This window comes from Sciurus vulgaris (genome assembly GCF_902686455.1).
Source record: "Sciurus vulgaris genome assembly, chromosome: X".
Classification (NCBI taxonomy): domain Eukaryota; kingdom Metazoa; phylum Chordata; class Mammalia; order Rodentia; family Sciuridae; genus Sciurus; species Sciurus vulgaris.
This window is the reverse complement of record NC_136471.1, coordinates 122,472,932-122,495,344: the sequence shown is the minus strand read 5'-3', so window position 1 is coordinate 122,495,344 and position 22,413 is coordinate 122,472,932. Positions and strand designations below refer to the sequence as shown.

The window sequence follows — 22,413 nt, the reverse complement described above, 5'->3', positions numbered from 1 at the left end:
ACAAAATTGAGGCCAACTTTGGTAATTTAGGAAAACCCTTTCTCAGAATAAAAAACAAAAAGGGCTGGGGATGGAGCTCAGTGGTAGAGTGCCCCTAGGTTCAATTCCAAGTATCAGGGGGGGAAAATACAGAGTCCTAGCCAAGCTCTCAGATGACACAGTCCGGGCCAGCATCTTTACTACTCTTATTAAAGGTCAGCATCTTAATACTCTTAATTGAGAGTAGTACCAGGCCACTCTCAATTATTGATACAAAAAACCCATGAGAAAAGAAATATTATTTTAAGCTGCCAAGGTTTGGAGTAATGTGTTATGCAGCAAATGAAATGAAACTTAAGTAGTATGGAATATATGATTTTTAAATAAGTACACAAAATTGGGAGTACCTGATCAACATTTATTTTATTGATGGTGTCAGTATGATATAAAAAATATTTTAAAAATATTTAAAGGCTACTTCTCAAGGCGAAGTTTGACCTAGAACTTCGGTTCTAATTATCTGTAGAGGTAAGACTAGTCCAGAATCATATATCCTTTAAGAAGACACTTGCAGTGTCTGATTCCTGTCCTTTGGAGGGCAGGCTATAACACAGATATTAGGAATTTGCAACAAGGCACTAAGATTTAGGAGAGTGAAAAAAGTTGAACAGTTTTTAAAGCCTGGGTAAAATTTTAAACCAACTACCTCTTGAGCAGTCCCTGGAGACCAACAGAAACAGAGAACCTAGGTCAAGTGAAGGAAATAATCACGCTGTCAGATAAACCACATTCCAGAAGGATCAAAGAGTGAGTGGGTTTAAACCTACCACAGAGGCCTCTGCTCCTGCTGAGGATCCTTTTCCAGCATCACCTACACCAGATGTAGATGTAGCCTTCTTCCTCTCGGTGGTTCGGGTAGGAGAAGACTTGTACGAAGATTTAAGAGGGCCAACAGGAGCTACACGAGGACAGGCATGGAATACTAGAGAGTTACAGTATAACAGCCAGAAAGACAAGGAGTACAGATGGAAAAAGCAGGGAGAGAGGAAGTATGGAAGAACACCATATATCTATTAAAATGTAACATGGGCAATCCACATTCTCAAAGTATAATACTTTTCCCGCCTTTAAAAGAGTCACAGACTCAAGAGTCAAATTCATTTCAGGGAAATAAAAATCTACACTTTGGAGTTATCCAGACTTAACATTGCCACCTAATAGCTTGATCACCTTGGGTAGGCTACTCAACCTCTCTAAATCTTAACTTCCTTATGCAGGAAAATTAACATAGCAGGCCTGACTGCTATCCTTGGAAGGGTCGGCTTACAAGTTTGACCTTGGCCAGCATCTAGGAATTTAGATTTCAAGAAGGTCCCTGCCATTAACTGGTGTACTCATTAACTGGTGTACTCTAGGTTGTTTGTACAAATAATACATTCTGGGTGTTTGGAACTTGGGTATGTGTCTAGCAGGGGGTGCCTGCATGACCAGCCCCCAGTAAAAGCCCTGTGCACTGAGTCTCTATAGAGCTTCCTCAGTAAAATTTTAAATGAGTTGCCACAACTCATTACTGGGAGAATTAAGCACATCCTGTGTGACTCTACTAAGAAAGGAGCCTTGGAAACTTGTACCTGGTTTGCTCTGGACTCTTCCCCATGCACCACCTCCCTTTGCTAATTTCACTGTATCCTGTTATAATTAATTATAATCAAGTGTAACTATGCTGAGTCCTCTGAGTTCTCCTGGTGAATCATCAAACCAAGGTGTGGTATCAAGGACGCACACACAACTGGTATCACTACAATGACCCTGATTCACTGGGAAAAAGGGGCAAAGGATGAAGTATCTGGTGCCTGGGAAGCTATGGAGTTACCCATGGTATAAACAGCAGCCAAGTTGCCTATGAAATTTGAAAGTGACTGTTGTAACTCCAAAAGAGTTGGCTCAACGGATCCCCTGTTTCTAGTTGTGCTAGCTAAAGTAAGGGAAAAAAGTACAGCCCAGATAATGCCTTTGGTTTTTATTTTCTCCCCCAAGTAGAATTAGGAAACAACTTTCTTGCTTTTATCGTCAGTGGGTTGGCTGGAACTTAAACTCTGAGTATAGTGGAATCAGAACACAGAGCTCCAGATTGTGATTTTTTATTAAAATTTTGTTTAATGGAGACTCTGGTAAAAAGGGAGACATGAAAAGAGAATTTCCAAACAAAGAGATACTTTGGCATTTTAAGACTCAATTAGGGGGCTGGGTTGTGGCTCAGTGGTAGAGTACTTGCCTAGTATGTGTGAAGCACTGGGTTTGGTTCTCAGCACTGCATATAAATTACTCAAATTAGGGACTGGTACAAATACAGAATACCACTTTGTGGTGGGGTCCTACAGTGTGAAAACATCCTGGATACTGATGGACCACCTGGGTTACATACAAGTGCCCACAGAACAGGGCCTGTTCTCTGAGGGACCATCCAAAAGCAAGCTGCTCCTCAGTTTTGTATTTTTTTTAAAAAAAATATTTTTTAGTTGTAGATGGATGTAATACCTTTATTTTATTTATTTATTTTTTTAATGTGGTGCTGAGGATCAAACCCAGTGCCTCACACATGCCAGGCAAGCACTCCACCACTGAGCCACAACCCCAATCTCTAGGTTTTATATTTCTGAAGCAGAGCCTGAGTGCATTTCTACCTTGTGACCTTGTAAAAGCTACAGGTTGAGAAACACTGGCAATGTAACCCTTTTTACTCACCACTGAAAAACTGAACTCCATTTTCTCTAGGGATGTGTCATTGCTATTTTCCTGAGTTTGATTTTCCAAAGAAGCTATACTTAATAACAATGGACTGAGAGCCCAAATCTACTTTCCTCACCTTTCTCCAAGTACATGTACCTCGATAAAGCAATTTGTTAAGTGCAGCTGTCCTGGGAAAGGGCATTTTTAGACTGATCACTGGATAAATGACCAGGACAAAAAGAATGGGATTTTGAAATTTTTTGAAAACTTAGAATTATTGTCCCAACTAATACATAGACACGTTGTGTCTTTCTGATTAAGTTGGATAAAAATGACTTTTTTTTAATAAAAATGCTTGTCTTTTCTTTGACATATTTCAGTGAGAGTAGGGGATGATTAAGAAAATATAACATTTTGATTGCTGAATGGGAGGGACATGAAGAAAAACAACAAAAACCAGCAACTGGGTGGCAATAGGGGACAATATCACAAAGACATTTGTGACCTTTGTTTACTAGAACTGCTTCTGGAAGCTCTCCCTTCTGGTAGAAAGAAAACATCCCATGCTTCCTTTGTGAGTTGCTACAAGCACTAACTGCTGAGCCTAGGTAACATATGACAGGAGGACTGGGCCAGTTCCTACATATTCCCTGCAAAACACCTTCAGATACCAGCCATATTCACCAGGCAGAAAAACTAGTGTCCCTTAGAGTTGCTCTGAGACTGAAAGACTCAGGAAACCCCTATGGAACCACAGATTAAATGGAATTACCTGCACTAGACTGGGGCAAGAGGAACCATGATAGGAGGTCACATTGGGGGCTGTCTCCAGATCATGTGAGCCCTAGACTGTATTTCTTATGTGTGTGCCATGACTATCTCCACACTCATCACTGGAAGGTATTCAGGTCAGATTCAACTTACTGGTCAGAGCTGTGCTTGGGCCAGGTAAAAAAAGATTCATAAGAAGCAGATGAAGAAAGTGCCTGGCTGCCTAAGATTTTCTTGAACTGTTAAGTCCTGGACCTTTAAATGGCACAAATGAGATCTACCATACTGCTGTTAGAACCTACTGGTAATTTTTCTATAAAGACACCCTGGTAATGGGTCAAGGGAGTGGACTGTGCAGAAAAGAGTTAACATAGCAGACCTGAGTGCTGTCCTTGGAAGGGCCTACTTACAAGACTGGCCCTTGGCCAGCATCTGGGAACTTAGATTTCAGCAGGGTTCCCTCCATTAACTATTGAGTGACCTGCTGTGCCTAAACTGTTTGTAAAAACAATATGGTATAAAACACTGCTTTTATACTGGAAGTGTGTAATTCGGGTATATGCTGGGCAAGGGATGTACATGATCATTCCTCAGTAAAAATTCTAAGCACTGAATCTCTAACAAGTTTTCCTGGTTGGCAACATTTCGTTTAACAACTCACTGCTGGGAAAGATGCACCCTGAATGACTCTACTGGAGAGCACTCTGGAAACTTGCACCTTGTCTTCCCTGGGTTTTATCACATGCACCTTTCCCCCTTTGCTGAATTTGTTGTGTATCCTTTCACTGTAGTAAGTCAGAGGTGAGTGTGCCTAGATGCTGAGTCTTCTGAGCCCTCCTAGCAAATCACTGATCCTGGGGTTAGTCTTAGGGACCCATGAAACATTCTTTACTCTCAAAATGGGGATAATTTTATACAGACTAAGGGTTGTTAATTTGAGATAGAATATAAAAATCCCCTTTAAAAAGTATCCATGGTTTTCAGAATATTTACAAGGCCATGCAACCACAACCACAGTGTAATTCCAAAACATTTTCAAGACCTCCAAAAGAAACCCTTTGTCCATTAAGTGGTTACTCCCTTTTCTTCCTTCCCCTAGTCTCTGATAACCATTAGTCCACTTTCTGACTCTATGGATTTGCCTATTTTGGTCATATAATTTATGGCCTCTTGTGATTGCTTTATTTCACTTAGCATAATATTTTCAAGGTTCATCCATCTTGTAGCATCTATCGGTATGCCATTCCTTTTTATAGTTGAATAATATTCTACTGTACAGATTGGAAGCCATATTTTGTTTTATCTACTCATTGTGGGACATTTGAGCTATTTCCACTTTGTGGCTACTGTGAATGATGCTTCTAAGAACATTTGTGTACAAGTTTTTGTTCGAATGTTTTTCATTTCCTTGGCTTTATACCTAGGAGTGGAATTGCTAAGTCATATGTTAACTATGCTTAATTTTTTGAGGACCTTCCAGGATGTCTTCCACATTGCTGCATTATTTTTCACCTGCAATGTGTTCGGGGTCCAGTGTCTCCATACCTTCCCAGCACTTGTTATTTTTTTTCTTTTTAAAAGGTTTTAGGTGTACTAGTGGAGGTGAAGTGGTACCTCACTATGGTTTTGATTTGCATTTCTCTAATGAATAGTGCTGTTGTCAAGTGCTCATTGGCTATCTTTGTATTTACTTTAAAGAAATAGTATTAACTATTCATAAGCAGCTACAAATTGGTGGAGGCTTATATAATGTGTTATTTCACTAAATACACTCTATCTTCAGAATAGAGACCAGACCTGACCTCATGTGGATACAGCATTGCTCATTTACAAAGAGAGTGCCAGTCCTCATTAATCTTGACATGATGATTTGATTTGGTAGAAAAAGGTCTTTGAGGGTCCAATCCAGTGTTTGTCGGACTTTAATGTGCAGGTCAGGTGGGGCTTGAGAGTTGGCCTTCCTATATAGCTCCTAAGTGATGCTGCTACTGCTGGTCCTTTTGAATAGTGATGCTCTAAGACATTTGTGGTATCTTATTCACACCTTTACCTCATTTAATGGCAATTATCCTCATGACAATTGAAAATAACTCCATTTTATTGATATGCAAACTGAGGCTTAAAGAACTTACCCAAAATGGTAAAAGGTAGTGAATGATACAGCTGGCTATGGCATGCCAGAGACTCTTATCTATAGGCTACTTTGCCAAACCACCTCCTAAGAAAAGTCAACTAACCTCCATAGCTCGCCAAGGTTTTTTTCCTAATGTACATGCCCTCAGTCAAAATAACTTACCTCTGTGGCACTTAAACGTAGCAACAGCAAAACACTGGTGGGTAAAAAATGTTGTTAATCACTGAAGATACTTCATGAAGTCAGCAAACGGGAAGTAAAATACAAAAATTTAGGAATAAAAATCCCAGGCTGACCAACATTGCTTTGGACATTTTCCTCTATGTCACTAATGTGGCCTCTTTTACCTGAGTCATTGGCCTGCTCAGAGAACATGAGTGCACTTCTGCTTCTGGCTAAAGAAGCCTGTGTGGGTGTCAACAGTCGCATAACAAGAAAGGTTTCCATGGGACTAAGGTGCATGCGATGAGCTGAGGGATGGAATCAAATGAAAAATTTAAAAAGCAAATTAAAATAAAACAAAATAGAATGTTTAAATGACAGTGCATGATGTGAATTAATTTTAGGTGGCAGAACAAATGTGGGAAATAAAAATATTCTAACAATGAATGGTTTTGGAGTTCTTCACAATAAAATCAAACAAACGAAGCGTTATTTAGAGTTTGGGAGAGTGCGTTAATTCTCTTGGGGCACCAGAATTCATATGACATGCTATTACATTACAGTGACCTGCATCACTCAAAGAATGTTAGCCCACCTCCCAAGATGTTCATATGGACTCTTACTCATAGACTAGATCTAACACTGAAAAAAACTACACCTACTTAGGTCCTCTGTTAAGAAATAGTTCACAACACACTGATTTTTTAAATGAAATATGTCATCCCATAAATATAGATCCTTTCATACTTTTTACATATAAATAAGGGCCAAAAGTGAATGAGAAGCACAAAAATATTAATGGCCAACTGATTATCAGCTTTACTGGAAGATAAAAGTCTTCATAATCCAAAGTTCAATGACCAAAATATTTTGATGGTTTTAGAATATATAATATGGCAATAGATACAAAGAATTACTTAGGTTTTTTTGATGCCTATTAACTAGTAAATTTGGGGGGGATTAAAATTTCTCAATTTATAATTCACAGATAATTCAGTTGTCAATAATATATAATAAACTTTTATGTTTACAAGTTAATATGAAAATGAATTTAACATCAATATGTAAGCATATGAATTAATGAAAACATGGAATACACTAATGGAACAGCTGTAGAGTTAAGTGTGGGTGTGTTCTCATTCTACTCTTAATTCCTTCCATGTTCCTAGTGCTTACCCATGAATGGCATCAGATTACCAGGATTCTGACACTCACAGGGGCTCTGACACACATGCTATGCCTCTGGGATAGAGGAGCCAAGGTCAATGCCAGTGAACAACTAGGAAGGCACACCGGCCTCTTCCAAGTCACAAACATTCTCCTGTTCACCCCTTGGTGATGACTTGACATGCTAAATACTCCACTGGTACCTAACATCCCTTCAATGATGCTTTAAAATATGCATTTACTACATGAAGAGCCCTCCATTCTTTAACCTACATACTGTGAAAGGTATAAATTCAGGCTTGCAATGACTCTCATCTAAACTTCGATTAGAACAGGGACAGCATCAAATCTATTCAGCATATGGCCTATACACATCTCCTACCTCAAAAGCTCTGCCTGTAAAGGCCATCTACCCTTTTCCTCTTTTAGAGGCTTTATATTACTTCTGTGCTTCTGTTTTCATCTAAAAAATGGACAGACCTACAAACCATGCAAGACTGCAGAGCCCCATTTTTTCACACAGCAAGTCTCTCAGCTAACTGACTCATTATGCTCTTTCTGGCTAATCAACCACATCCCATCACTGACAGGCAGGTACTTTTAAAACTTCTACATGCAATGTGGAGTCTTTCAGACTGGGAGAATATCAATTCCTATCCCTACTCAATAACGACCTGGCTCTAAGGAGCAATGCCACTTTCCAAAGTCTTATTAGCAAGGCCCTGGGGCTCCCACATTCAGACCAACACACTAGGACAATGGCGATATTTGCAAAAGGCTCAGAGGGGGCTCTCACAAAGGCCAATGTTAAGATGCTCACACCAGAGAGAAGCAAACTGGAAAGACCATGTCTACATGTTCACTTGCCTCGTTCTGGGGAATAGGATATTGCCACGGTGGATGAAGACAGGCGTTTACTCATGGGAGGCTCCATCTGCTTTGGCAAATTCATGGTTGATGTTGAAAGTTTGTCACATGCTGCAGAGAAACGCATTAAAGACATTGATATTCACGCCACTATAGACTGAGAAACACATATCCCAAAGTGTCCTTCCTGTCCTCATCCACACATCTACGCCACAGCGGCACAGCACAACTCTGCTTCTATCATCCTGGGATCTCATTATCCTGATCTGGAAATGCCCAGTCTACATCAGCCACAGGGATGCAATTTCTTCACTGTGTTCTTCAATTTCAAATGTCCAACCTCACTCAAATATTCAACTAAAGCCATGCTAATCCAAAATAATTTTCCTGTATCCAGCGATTTTTAAATATATTCACACCGCATGAAAACAAAACCAACCTGGAACAGAGACAAATCACTACTGGAAATGTTCTACGGTCTGATTGAGACTATGTGCTGAAACTGAAATTTTCCTAAAGGTTACCTGTGGCTCAGGTTGAAAAAATATGTAATCTGTAATTTAGGGAGCTGTATTTAAAGCAGAATGACCTTTAGTAGTTGGTTTTCTTCGTCTTCTTGTTAAAAGATGGGTCAAAATGGCTCTTCTGTAGTTGTTTTAATATTTTACGGTTAGGATTTTAACATATGACCCTAAGTTTGGTGTTCTCATGTTTCAGTCATTATTTCAGACTGGCTTCAAAATTAAATCATTACAACCAACAAAGAGGTTTTAGCAGTGCCCTGCCAAGCTATATTGGAGCCTGAGGCGAAAGGAAAAATGTGTACCCATGGTTGTAAAGGACACAAACTCATCAATAATATTTTAAAAATCTAACTCCTCTGCTCATCTTGTTTTCAAACTGGAGAACAGTCACATCTGACAATTTATGCTGACCATATGACAATCTTAAATAATTTTAATTAACTTAAGCTGAAGTCAAAGTATAATAAATTTAGACTGGGGGATACATAAAATATTTAAACCTGATGTTTTGATTTTGTGTATGTGTTAGGGATTCTAGGGCTTGAACCCAGAGGCCCTTTACCATTGAGTTACAGCCCCAGCCCTTTTTTATTTTGCAATTTTGAGACAGGGTGGTCTTGAGCTTGTGACTTTCCTGCCTCAGCCTCCTTAGTAGCTGGGATTACAGGTATGTACCACCATCCTCAATGATGTTTTGAATTTTAACACTTCAACTTTTCAAACTTTAGTGTTTTAACTACTTTAAGGTTCTAGTAAAATAAGTAGGTATGACATAAATCACATATATTGGAGTACATTTTCTCTTTTGCCTCAGGCTTTGCTATAGTTTAGCATGACACTAATATTTTGAAATTCTGTTTTTGTTCACTATGAACTGTTCTGTTAATTTTTATTTAAAAATATTCTATTAAGATGTTATCTTCATTGTTGAGATTTTTGGCAGCCCCCTTTAAACTGTGTGCCCAAGTCAAGTACCACATTCACCTTACCCTCGTGATAACCTTGGTTACTAATTCTATTCTACTTGTACCCATTTATGTGGGAGAAAGCCAGTGCCCACCCTATAGGTAGTGTAGCTCCATATAGCAAAATCCATGGTACAAGGGTAGTCATTGTTAAATGAATGCCAGAAACCAAGGCTATTTATTCCTACTGGCGACACAACCTTCTGTATTGTTGATGAATATTATATCCTTTTTATATCAACCAGATATGTGTTGAATTTCTAGTCTTTATTACATGGGAACAAAGTTTTGCTTGTTCCATTGTTAATCTAAACCATAAGAATTTCCCAGGTCTGTATCCAAAATAGAAATCTTTTTGTTTATTTGTTTTTCTGGGCATCAAACCCATGGCATCCTGCATCCTAGGCAAGTGCTCTTCCACTAAGCTACATCCCCAAAACACAGCATTTTAGACAGAGATATGAAATGAAGCACAAAACCAAGTTGTCTAATTATTTGGATTCTCAGTGTTATTAAACTCCCTAGCACTCCCTTTCAAATACTTGTGGTATTCATCACATTAACACCAAGACCAAGTATTCCATTCAGAACTGTGATTTCCAGGTTTTCACCAGAAGTGATCTGAATGCCTTACTACTTAATGCCTAAAACAGACGACTAATGAAATTGTTAAAGACCTAAATGCACAAAAAAATCAAATAATGACAAGATTTTTAAGGTAGAAGTTAGTGAGCTGAGGATGAAATGTCTCCAGAAAACTATGATATAAGGCATGCACAGCTCCATGATGGCAGAGGAACAAAGAAAAATGGGATTGTCATTCACATCTCTAGAAAGAAATTATAAAAGGTCAGACTAAGAAATAAACTGTGAAAATGCTTGAGACAGACAATAATGGAGGAGTGTGATCAGAACAGTTTTCACAAAACGCTATGGCATGATGATGCTCGGATATACCGTTGCTGGACTCGGCAGCGGTGGCAGTGGTCCCTGCGTCCGGAGGAAGAGTGCTGGCTGCTAAACCTAGAGGAGGGGGTGGGGTATTTTCTGATTCACCTACACAGCAAAAAATCAGAGCAAAGAGAGGTAAAAGAAAAAAGTCCCAATTTGTTGTTTTATTTTATTTTCTAATTAGGAATTTAGAAAAGTTAACAAATGTGTTGTTGACTTCTCAAAAAAGAAAAAAAGCATATCACTGCCAAAAGGTTAAAAGCACAATATGACTAAGAAACTATATTATAAACATCTTTCAGAAAGAGCTGGTATACAACTCCTGCATAATAGAATGCTGAGATCACTGAAACATAGTATGACACGGAAAAGAGGGGAAAAGTCATCCTGAGACTACTAATAATCCATATATTAAAGTAAACATTTGAAAATTTAAAGATGAGTATGAACTGGATAATGAAATAAGTCCCCTTGAAACAAAATAAAAAGAGCAACAAAAAAATCATAATGTGAAAATAAAAAGTCCAGTCCTTTTTAGAGGATAACTCCTGCTCTGCCTTTCCCAGTCACATCTGGAATGGTAACTGAGTCTACTGCCATTTCCCTCCCCTGAAATCAGATTACCTCTGGACCTGCCTGCTGAGCCCTGCTAGTCAGGCTCTGCATTCATTTTCTTTTGCTCTTTCCTCAAAGCCCAGTTATTGCATTAACCACTGTTCGCTAGCAAGAAGAATGCACAGGCATACGTGGAAGCTTAGCAGTTTTAAAGATCACATCTAAAAAGGGTACTTGTAAAGCTGTGCACAGCAACCCTCAGATCCTGCGGATACCCAGCCCTGCCCAGGATCTCCCACTGGAGCCCTGCAATGCAGGGACAGTCCTGCACTCACCATCACGTCCTCCGGGTCCTGTGGTCAGTGATGTTCCCCATGAACATTTCTTCTTCAGCTCCAGCTGCTGTGTACGCTCCAGGGACCGGCGCATCATTGCCTCTAGTCGCTCCTGACCAGTTCACGCAAAGCATTGGGTGTCAACAGAGAACAAGATCAAACACAGCCCCACTGCACTGCCGCCTCAGTGCTCTGGGGTGAGCCACCAAACTGGGCTTTATGTGCTCAGCATCCTAAACCCAGGCACACATGCTCTCTCTGTCACACCAGCATGTTCTTGGTGGGTAGAGAGTAAACAATGCGGCTAGGCTATCACCAGATCTCCAACCGAACACTGTGTCCTGTCCCCTCCTCACCCCTCCCTCGGGAGAAGCTGCTGCTATGCCAGCCCTTGATTTGTTTAAGAATAATGCTCAACAAGCATTAACTCCTTGAGGCCTGTCTCAAACTCCAGCTTGCACCATCCAGTAAGAGAACTGGAATTTTACTCCAGAACCAGCTGCAGCTTTATAACTGTAAGTATAAAACATTCTGATTTGAGAAAGTTTAAATTAAAATATAATTTGAGTTTCTGTAGTCTTAAGCATACTTTTTAAAAGAAGAATCTAATTTTTTCTATATTATAACACTTTTCTGAACAGTTCAAAACTTAATGAGATGAGAGTATACAATCTTCTGGCCACAAAGTAAAGCATTTATACATCCCCAGAGTTAGATAGGTTTGGGCATGAGGTAAGGAAGAATTAAGCAATTTTTTAACTAGAAAAGACAATCTACCAGTAGGCTTCTCTCTTAACAAAGGATTTATCAAAAGCATCCTCCTTTATTAACCAGACTGTTACTTTCCATAGTGTTGTCCTTGGCACTGCAGCAAAAGTATTCTTATTCTGCACCTCAATGACACTGCAAATACCAGCTACTCTCCCTGCCACCACTGGAGAAGGCCCAAAGCAAGGCTGGTCATTATACTGACACCCATCAGCCCTCATAAAACCCACTCTGTGAAGTTCCTGGAACTGGGCTGGTCCTATCTGACTCCAAAATACAAAGATATGATTTTTTTTATGGTTTACTAAAACAAGCAAGCAAAATTAGGATAGCAAAACCTGTGTAACTATGGACTTAAGCATCAGGAAAAGGTTCCTTTATTTCACTTACTAGAAACACATAAAGGTTACTGAGGATGTGCCTGGATTTATCCCTTTTGTCTACACCAGAGGCACAAGATGAGCAGCTGGCTTCTTTACATCTCAGTTTCCTCTGTATAATTTTTCTCTGAATAGCACTTTGCTAAAAAACTTTTGCAAATAGTCTTTTTAGGAGCCTCTGAGCAGAGAGGGGAATCATTTCCTCTTGTATGACTCAAATTTATATTGACTATTAATTGTGTTCTAGTTTAGGATGGGGCACTTTACAATCATGAGTGTGCATTTCCTGGTTGCTCCATTTTCATGAACCTGGGCCATTAAATGCTGATGGCTAACACTGGTGATCTGCCAGATAAAAGTCGAGGCTTAGAGGAAACAGAACTTATCCACCATGATACCTGAAATAGGGGCACTTGAGACTGAGGCTGAATATTATTTCATTATGAATTTAACAAAGTATTTAGTCAATGACCTAATTTAAGTGTTGAAACCTTTCACCATGAAGAATGAATTTAATTTCTGGTGGGTTATGGTATATTTCCTACATATCAGATGGAACTTGCTAGATAGTTCTTCATCTACTGGAGGCTCAATGAGAATAAAAACATTGAATTTCACTGAGCCATTCTTACCACTGAGCAGCTATCTAGGGGGCAGAATTATACAGTAATGTTCAACCAGAGCCAAACCTATCTCTGGACTGTTAGTTACTTTTAGAAAAACTACCCATGCCATCTACCCCAAATCCACTGAGCAGTTCCAAATTCCATCAAAGGAAATTGGATCATCTGGATCTTCAGTAGGCTTATAAAAATGTAGTTATCCATGAGAAAAAGAAACAATCACCTTGTATCACCAAATTTTTAGAGAGATGAGGGAAAACAGGTAGTAATCAAGTTCTAAGAGACTTATGGAACTCAAAGAAGTCAGAATGGGATGATTCAAACACATCAAAAACAAAACTTGTCCACTGACTGGTTAGAAGTTAGTCCTGTGTATGGAAATATTGCCTAGTGTTGTGTATACCTTTCTGATCCTTTACATGATAAAGTGGAAAGAATCCTAGATTTGGCATCAGGAGGTAAAGATTTAGTCTACCTCTGCTTACCACTTTGTGACCTTAGGTCAATCATTTCACATCCTTGGGCTTCAATTTTCGCACCTACAGAATGAGAATGACAATACCTACTTTATCAGAGCACTCTCAGTCTACAAAGTTAATGTCTAGCCCAGTATTTGATGTGTAATAGTTTACCAATGCTAACCGAATCTGAATTTGAAGAGGATTATCAACAGAACATTTTAGAATAAGTGGTTCTTAAGTGTAAGTTTGGCTGTATCACAATACCCTGTTTGCGGGGGGTGGCGCTTATTAAAACACAGATTGTTGAGGTTTCTTCCCAGGGATTCTGATTCTGAGTAAGTCTGGGGTGGAGCCTGCTAAGAATTTGTATTTCTAACTAGTTACCAGGTATTGATGGTACTGGGTCCACACTATGAGAGGAAAGGCTTAGCATGAAAAAGCAAGGGTAAGTTCAGTCACATCAGGAAAACAGTATTAATAAATACTAGGATAGCATACTGCATACTTCAATTCCTGCCAAGTTTTGGTTCTCCTGGGTATTATCTGATGATCAACAGGATGGGGAAAGAGCAAGGCAAATTCTTGTCAAAAGAATATCTTCTACTGAGTAGGGCTTATTAGAAGGAAGGAACAATAAGAGGCAAAAGTCCCCTTGAGCTCTAGATCTAGATTTGACTCAAAGAATTTAGAGAATCACAGCCAAAGTGACCCACTGAGCTAAGCAGTACAACAATCCTTTAACAGGGCATGTCCCAGACACTACTACCCAGACAGCAATCTTGGGCAGAAGTGGGGGCCGTCAGAGGCTGTGCCTTTGCCCCTGCTTTTATTATGTGTTTAGGGGATGACACTGTGGGGACAAGGCCCCAGGTCCTCAGCAGGGCTCTGTAGGAGCCCTTTATCTCCACAAACAGATGCCTACATTAGGCCAGAAGGTCAAGAGGTTAGCATGGAACTTGGACAGCTCAGGTCCTGAGTGGCTAGCCTTCAGCTGAGTGAAGTTTTTGTTTAGATAAGTTCAGAAATTTCTTGTTTTATACCTAGCTTGGTAAGTTTTGTTATATCTAGCAAACAATGAGAGTATGAACAGTTTAGATTTTTCAAACTAAGAGATGAAGCTACTCTTGGAAAGTAAATAAGCAATGTGGAGTTGCCTTCTCCAAATCCTTTCTTTCAGGACCACTACTCAGGAAGCTATATTCCCAAATGGGTGAGCACACTGCTTGTCAGCCTTAACTCAGGTGATAGGAACATGCCTGTTTTAGCAGCTTAATTCTGGAACTGCACAGCATGTGAACACTGTAGGAACCCATCTTAAAGAAAAGATGGTTTCCAGCAAGAAATTGAATTCAAAGTCAGGATCTCAAGCAGATACCAGACTTTTCCTCCCTCGGACAGGACTGGCTAGCCTCCACTAGTGCCAATTCTTTTTTTTAAGCTTTATATTATTTATTTTTTACTAATTTATTTTTATGTGGTACTGAGGATCAAACCCAGTACCTCACACAGGCTAAGCAAGTGCTCTACCACTGAAAACAACCCCAGCCCAATTCTTTTTTAAAAAATATTTGTTGTAGATGGATACAATACCTTTATCTTATGTATTCATTTTTATGTGGTGCTAAGGATCAAACCCAGTGCCTCATGCATGCAAGGCAAGGGCTCTACTACTGAGTTACAAATACCAGTCATGCCCCATCCCCAGCCCAAAGCTTGAGACATTTGGGAGTCATGCCAATCATTCTGCCTTTCAGACACTTGGTCCTGATGTGATTGAATCTTTAGTGGTTTCACTGCCAGGATAATTTTGTATTTGCTTCTGTGCTTTCTTGCACCCCCAATGTGGTGGTGGGAGTTCTAAGACACCACCCACTTCTGCCTTGGCACAGATATGAAGAGTTACCTAAAGTAACATCATGAAAACCACAGGGATTGAAGCCAGGTCAGGGTTGGGTAGGAGTGAGTAGCTAACAGGTCTCTTTTGATCTCTCAAACATCAGACTTAGAGAGGTAGGACTTGTTGGGCAATATATACATTTCCCAACAGACTAGAGAAGCAAAATGGCCTGCACAGGATGAATGATGTTCTATTGAGCATTTTCCTTGGTTGACAGAGACAGAGCATGACAAAAAGGACTTAAGCCTGACACTGAGAAGAGGACTCAAGAATCTCTACAGTCAGTCAGGTACTTAGCATGTAACAACCCTTGCAGAGCTCTCCAAAAACCATGAAGGGGAGGGGACCATGAAGGTATTCCTTTGGATAGGGGCTTCTGCAGTGCAGTCTCATCCTTCCCTGAAGATCAACCACAAAAAAAGGCCAAATAGGCCTCTATTTGTAATGCACCAACATCAATGTAGTTATTAACTGGCCAGATTGTGTTGACAAGTCCCTAAGCTACACCTGGGTCTGCTGGGGCCCTAAGGGTGGGAGTAGGTAGCAGAGAAAGACTTCTGCTTCCTTGGGTTGCTACACAACCTTGGGAAGCCCAGCTCTCTGACCAGTCCTACCATGCTTAGGGAGAAGAGAAAAGCAAGTTCAACTTGCTATTTATGCTGACAAGGGTCAGGCAGCATTCCCCACCCCCAAACACCATATTATGGGTTCAGGAAATCACAGAAGCAAATGGAAAATCACCCAGAAGTGAAACTTCTGAAGATTCAGCTGCATCTGGACCAACCATCTGGCATAACATTCCCTCATCCGCAAGGAGGAGGAGCCTGACTACTTAATACAACTAATAGTACTAATGTTCTATAAAGGAAAATTAAACATAGAAATTGCCTCAAAAGTGGACCCCTGTGACACTATGGGATGTGTCAGAACACAGGAAGCTGTAACTTGACACTTTACAGTGCTCCTTCCCGAAAGCAGCAGTGACGAGCTTTCCCTTGAATCAGCAATCCTGGAGGATGTCAAGAATCAAAATGGGGAGGCTAGGGAGGAAGAGGACAAGCTCTAAGTCATCAAGGAATGGAGGATGGGAAGAAAATAGGCGAGTTCAGTGACTCATGAGAAGTAGAGAGGTTGAAAAAAGAGAAATTGCTCCTAAGTTACTGAAATAGCCTCTCACTCTAGGGCTTCTTTTTATAGTCTATATATTCTGTGCAATAAGCTCTTCTGGGTAACTCCCTTTTTACCTTGCTTCAGCCAAGGTCAACTGAAATAGGTGGACAGAATCTCACATTTTAAGGGATTAGTCCGTGCTAGGTGTTTTACTGAACACTTTCACAAAAGTCAACTCCTTTAATTCCTGCAAACATTTCTACTTGGAGCTGAGGAGACAGAATTATGGGACTTGCCCCTGGCTACCAGCTACTTAGTGGTAGAGCTGGGCAGGTGAAGCCACAGCAATTAGACAGCAGTCGACAAAGGTGAACCACGGCTAAAAGCTTTGCTTAGACCTTTATTTGCTAAGAGGAACAAAGAAACTGCCATAAATGGGTGCTTTGTAGGCAAAGATGGATCTAATTATGTGTGTTTGTATACATGTTCATATGTGCTTTTTAAGTTAAAAAAATAGGAAGAGATAAATATATATAGTGGAAAGCAACCATTCAGAGATTTTTTTAAATACTAAATTTATACAAAAGTCTTTGTATCCTACAGTGTTGGAGGATAACAAACTGCTATACTGTTCATACTAAAAGATGAGTCATTATACCTTATGAATAAAAAATAATCATCACCTGATACAAGGCTATGATTACATCCTTAATATATTCTTTTTAAGAAAATCTATAACCCAAATATGCTTTCTAAATACATTTTCAGTTTAGAAATAAAGGACTCTGTAGGGGTAACTGCATTCTATTTCTTTTTAAAAAGGTAACTGGAAAGAAAGGATAATTAAAGCAGGAATGATAATAAAATTTAAATTAACTAGCATCTTTGTATTCAAGGGTAAACTAATTTTCCAGCAGTGAATCACAGAATCATTTTATTTTATTTATTTATATGTGGTGCTGAGAATTGAATCCAGTGCCTCACACATGCTAGGCAAGAGCTCTACCACTGAGCCACAACCCCAGCCCTCATTTTGTTCTTGATCCTCACAGCTCACACTCTGGCCTCATGTGTGTCCTGGAAGCATGGGCAACCATTCAGACTGTATCACCCTAACCACGTTTCCTTGTGAGTCTTAACTTAGTCAGAAAAGGTTATGCCTGGAATAGCTCTTGGAGACCACCCACATCCAACCCCCTCAATGCAGAGACAAACAAATCAAGGCCCAGAGATGCCAACCAGCTTGCCCAAAGTCATACAGTAAAGTGGCAACTGAGCTGAACAGATAAGTCTCTTTTGTTCCTATGCCAGTGCTTCTACCACTGGATCACTGTGTCATTATACTCAAGGAACACATGGTGAGCCACTGGGAGAAGATACAGGATCAAGTCTCTCTTGTACCCCAGAGCTGGGCAGGATGCTCACATGCTCTCAGCAGTACACCCTGTGCGAGTTGCCAAGGTGTTTGGAATGAGGGCGGGGCTCCTGGGGCCTCACCTCCTCTTCCCGGAGCTTCTGCTTCCTCTTCTCTTCTACAGCAGCCCTCTTTTGGTCCTCCCGTTGCCGCTGCTCTTCCAGTTTCCGCCATCGCTCCTCAATTTGCTTTTCATACTGGAGCTTAGCTCTTTTCTGTTTCTCCAGGATCTGCTGCTCCCGGGCAGCTGGTGAGGGAAGGTAGAAGAGAGGCATCATTCCTAGAGTGCCTTATGTGGTATGAATTAAGAATAAGAACACAGAAGCAAAAGTGGATAGCAAGAGTCTAGTGGGATCCTAGGATGAGGTGATTGGGACTAAGGGTCCTGACACCTCCATCACTAGCTCGGTACCCCTGGGCATGCTAATTATGTTTGTGCCTCCATTTCCTGTTCTGTGAAGTGGAGATGATGGTTAGTCATGTTTACAACATCACAATACGGTGAAGACTAAATGAGATAATGCACATAAAGTACACAGTAATGTCCCAACACATGGGAGCTGACTATTATTGTTATCATTAAGTCAAACTTGTACACAATGGCTAAACCATAAACTAGCTTGAAACATTATAGTTGTAAGAGTACATTCATTCAAATGCATTTAACTGTATATGCAACAAGCGGACACTGAGCTGGGCAAAGGGTAAAAATACATGGAAAAGATTGGCTTTCCCTCCAAGATACTAAGGACCTTTAACTCCACCTGGTCAAGCCATGGAAGGGTTCCCCAGAGTAGGCAATGCCTGATCTGCCTAGGAGGAAGCCAACAAGAACCTGAAAGCTCCTCTTTTTTCTTAATTGAATAGGGAAATCATCATCTACCTACCTCACAGCACCCTGTGAAGAATACCCTATACTTATCTATCTATAGCACACAAGACACAAGACAGACTTTCTCAACCAGAGCACCCTGATATAACACAGAAAATGATGTAAGTGCCAATCTTCTCAGTTCTCCTGAGGATGGGCCTTCTAGATGTTCAGAAAAGAAGCTGAGTGAGTGCATACAGTGGATGCCTGGGGGCATCATAACTTACCCAGATTTCTTTCTTTGCCATCATACCTAAAGCCCCAAGCAGAGTGCTTAAGATACTTACTCCTAAGTGAGTGAGTGAGTGAATGGTTTGTGAAAATTATGCAATATTTGTCAACACACCAGTCTTCATGTGGATTCACCCCGACTCTTTGTGTTCATCTAGCAATTGTCCTAGTTCTCTTCCCATTCATTTGAAAATTTCTCAGAACCTTTAGAAAAGGCCCCACCACCTCTCCACTTCTTTGGACCTAACCAGTCAAAGTGTATAACTTACCCAGACATTTTTCTCTTTCTTCTCGTCTCTCTTTGGCTAGTCTTTGTCTCTCATCTGATTTTAAAAATCCATCCATGCCTACAAGAAAAAAAATGATGATTTTAAGTTCTTCACTCTTTCCCTATGGGCACACACCTTGGGTCTGGCTGCACACACATTATCCACTGTCACTACTTCACCTGAAGCAGAGCATCTATCACTCCCACCCCATGTACATATACAACCAAGCCCCAACAGCTGAAGACAATAGCTATGGCTTCCACAAGTACCTGCCAAGCTGTGCTATATTGGTGCCACCACCAGCCTGGGAGGACAGCTCCTTGCCTAATCCTTTGTCCCCAGGCCTCACCCTGAAGGGGTCTAAAAGTGTAGTAAATGACAGAGAGATCTGGCAGTGTGCAGAGATGATCACCAGACCTCCCTTAGCCTTGTTACCAAACCTGAAGGAGAGAGGAAAAGTACAAAAGTGGACAATATTTTGGATATTGATTATTTCACAGATAATGAAAATTTTATTTTCTGAAAGAAGCCAACTGCTATGGGACGCAGAAGAGCACTGTAACACTTAACTTCAATTTCAATTCTGCCAAGTTTGCTCTGATGTCAATCTTAGTGTCTAAGAATCACAAAGAAAAGAATATAATGGGATATTCCTGTTTAATTGTCATTAAAATATCTACAACAAATAAAATGGAACAAAAGACAGTGACCCACCTCACCCCCCATCAAGTTCTAGGAAATATACTTAAGAGTTCCACATCTCTACCCAACCAACCCCCTACAGGACCCTAAAGGGCTTTTTGGTTTTGGTACTGTAGATTGAACAATTGGTTGTTCCTCAGTATTTGCTACATAATGTTTAAGCACACCATTCTGGAGAAACTGCCTTTAGTGCTAATACAACCACATTCACATTCCCAGTGCCTGGGCCTTCCTTTCTGGGAGCATCACATTGACTCACACTATGCCTTGCTGCCATAGCAACCTCTGCTCTTTCCAGGGAGGCTCTTATTGCTTGATGTCCAGAAGAGGAGCCTGGAAGCGTGACTTGCCATGAAGGCAATGGGAGTGCAGATGGGGAATGATATAACAAACACTGGGTTGTCACAATTCCCTACATGAATCTGATTTTACAGGCTGGATTAGATATTAGGGATATTAAGATTTAAAAGAAAAGTACTAGAAAAATCAACCCTGGACTAAAAATGCCATTTTCCATGTTTGTATTTAGCCAATCCTTAATTATGAAGTTCCCAACAATACGAACATCACAAATTTAAAGGCCCAACACCTCAAATCATCCCCTGCCCCATGTGACCCAACTCTCTTCCTAACTTGACCTCAGGACTACCTTCTGGCTTATACCACCACTTCTTCCACTCCCACTTGTTTAAACAACACAAACTTTCAAGACCCCACAATTCCCCAGACCCATGATGCCCTATCCTCCCACAGTTTGTGGAGTCCTTATTTCATCCTCCTTCCCCATAGAGATCTCTCTTCTATAACTTGTTCTTCCCAGCTACCTGGCAGCTCCAGGGTGCACATGCAATGCTCCAAAGGCAGGCATGAAGTCAATGGCAGAGATAAAATCAGGTTTTTCTTTCCTCTAAACACTTTCAGATTCTAGTTCCTACCTCAAGAAGTTCATTAAGAATTTGTGTAAAAAGCTACAAAGGAAAGCCTAGAATGCATGGACAGATGTTTCTTCAGCACCCACATCAATCTGCCCACCCAACCAGGACCTGAACCTTGCTCTGTACGACCCACACCACCCTCTTGATGTTAATGAGCCTGTCCCATATCTAAAGAAAGTGTTCTTCAAGCAGGAAAAAAGAAAAATGGAGAAGAAAAAGGACCCAACACAGTTGAAATAGCCCACATCACCTTGAAAAAGAAACCGTAGGCCATTTGTTCCATGGACATGCATGGTTTTAGGCTGCCCCCTTGTGGGCACCTGTAAGAATCACATCTTCAAGTCACATCACCAGCATCATCATAATAGGAGGTGACTATCTAGCAGTCACCATGGACCAAGTGCAATGCCTGGATTTACTGGGCCCAAGCACCCTCTGGTGACAGAGGTACTACTTATGATCCTCATCTTAAAGGTGCAGAAACGGCACAGAGGGGTTAACTAACTTGTCCCAGGTAGCACCATCAGAAGTAGAGAAGCCACATGCCAAAGCAAGAACCTGACCCCAAGAACCATGCTTTTTTTTTTTTTAAGGCGGATCACTGAGTAACACAGGAAAAGACTCCTATCCTGGTCCAAGAATGAGCCTGAAAACCTGGAGAGCAGAAGTGTGAGTCTAACTCATTAGAGAAGCACAAAAAAGGCAGTATTATGAGTCAAGCATGGGCGCAGCTAGGCATGTATGTGACTGGCCAGTCAGGCTAATTATTTGCTTCTTCCTCAAACTGACTGTTTGGAAATGTTTGCTCAGCAATGTTGTAGAGGCTGATGCTGGGTGGGAAACTGGGATAGCCTGAGGAAGCTCGGGACAGTAGGCCTCTCCTTGCTCACGCCAAGAAAATCAGCTATGGCCCACTGAAGGGGGTACAGTGACTCAAACAACCCAACACAGGTAACTTGGAATCTCTGTGCTATCTTTTTGTCATCTACAATTAAACTTGGCTGTATAAATTTAAAATCAAGCTAAATATGAGCTCAGGTCCTCAGTCACACTGGGCATATTTCAGGCATTCAATAACTACATGTAGCTGGTAGCTCTCATAGTGCAGTGCTGAAAGAAAAACCTGGAAGGTCATTATTTGATTCTCTCCTTTCACATTTAGATGGTCTGAGGCAAATATGAAAAAGGAAGATGAGTTCAATCAGGGTTGGATTTTTCTGGCTAAGGTGGACCTGCTCCTTTTCTCTATACGACATCTGTATCTTCTGTTTTCAGAGTGTCAAGCAAACACTCTGAGAACATCCTTTCAAAGAATAATCAAATAATTAACTTGCAGCCCCAGCTTCCACCCTCTATCTATTGGTGACCCTTCAGAGGCTGTCAAGAGGCCCCTGGATTCATCCCAAGTCACAAACCAGATGGCCATAGACTTCATCAATCATTACCACTACCAGGACATAGCCAAATTTAAATCATGGGAATCCCAGAAGACTATCATAAACACTAACACCAGAAGATGCCTTCTGAAGACACAATATACCCAAAAGTTAATGCTGAATTCAGTTCCACAAGGAAGCCTTTCTAAAGTTTTAATTTTTCTACTGAATAGTCC

General features: G+C 40.6%; 1 protein-coding gene across 9 annotated transcripts in view; it reads right to left on the bottom strand.

Moving 5' to 3' along the window:
• Window positions 1-22,413, bottom strand: part of MAP7D2 (MAP7 domain containing 2) — a 120,568-nt gene that overhangs the window by 38,006 nt on the left and 60,149 nt on the right. For 2 of the 9 annotated variants that reach the window (XM_079122856.1, XM_079122850.1), the window contains exons 2-8: window positions 19,165-19,242; window positions 17,877-18,040; window positions 11,141-11,252; window positions 10,257-10,355; window positions 7,811-7,921; window positions 5,962-6,084; window positions 807-961 (exon numbers count right to left, since the gene is read on the bottom strand). In XM_079122856.1, the coding sequence (XP_078978982.1) occupies window positions 807-961; window positions 5,962-6,084; window positions 7,811-7,921; window positions 10,257-10,355; window positions 11,141-11,252; window positions 17,877-18,040; window positions 19,165-19,242 (842 nt within the window). The remainder of the gene's footprint in view (window positions 1-806; window positions 962-5,961; window positions 6,085-7,810; window positions 7,922-10,256; window positions 10,356-11,140; window positions 11,253-17,876; window positions 18,041-19,164; window positions 19,243-22,413) is intronic. The other 7 variants (XM_079122851.1, XM_079122852.1, XM_079122853.1 and 4 more) reach the window with 7 other exon arrangements.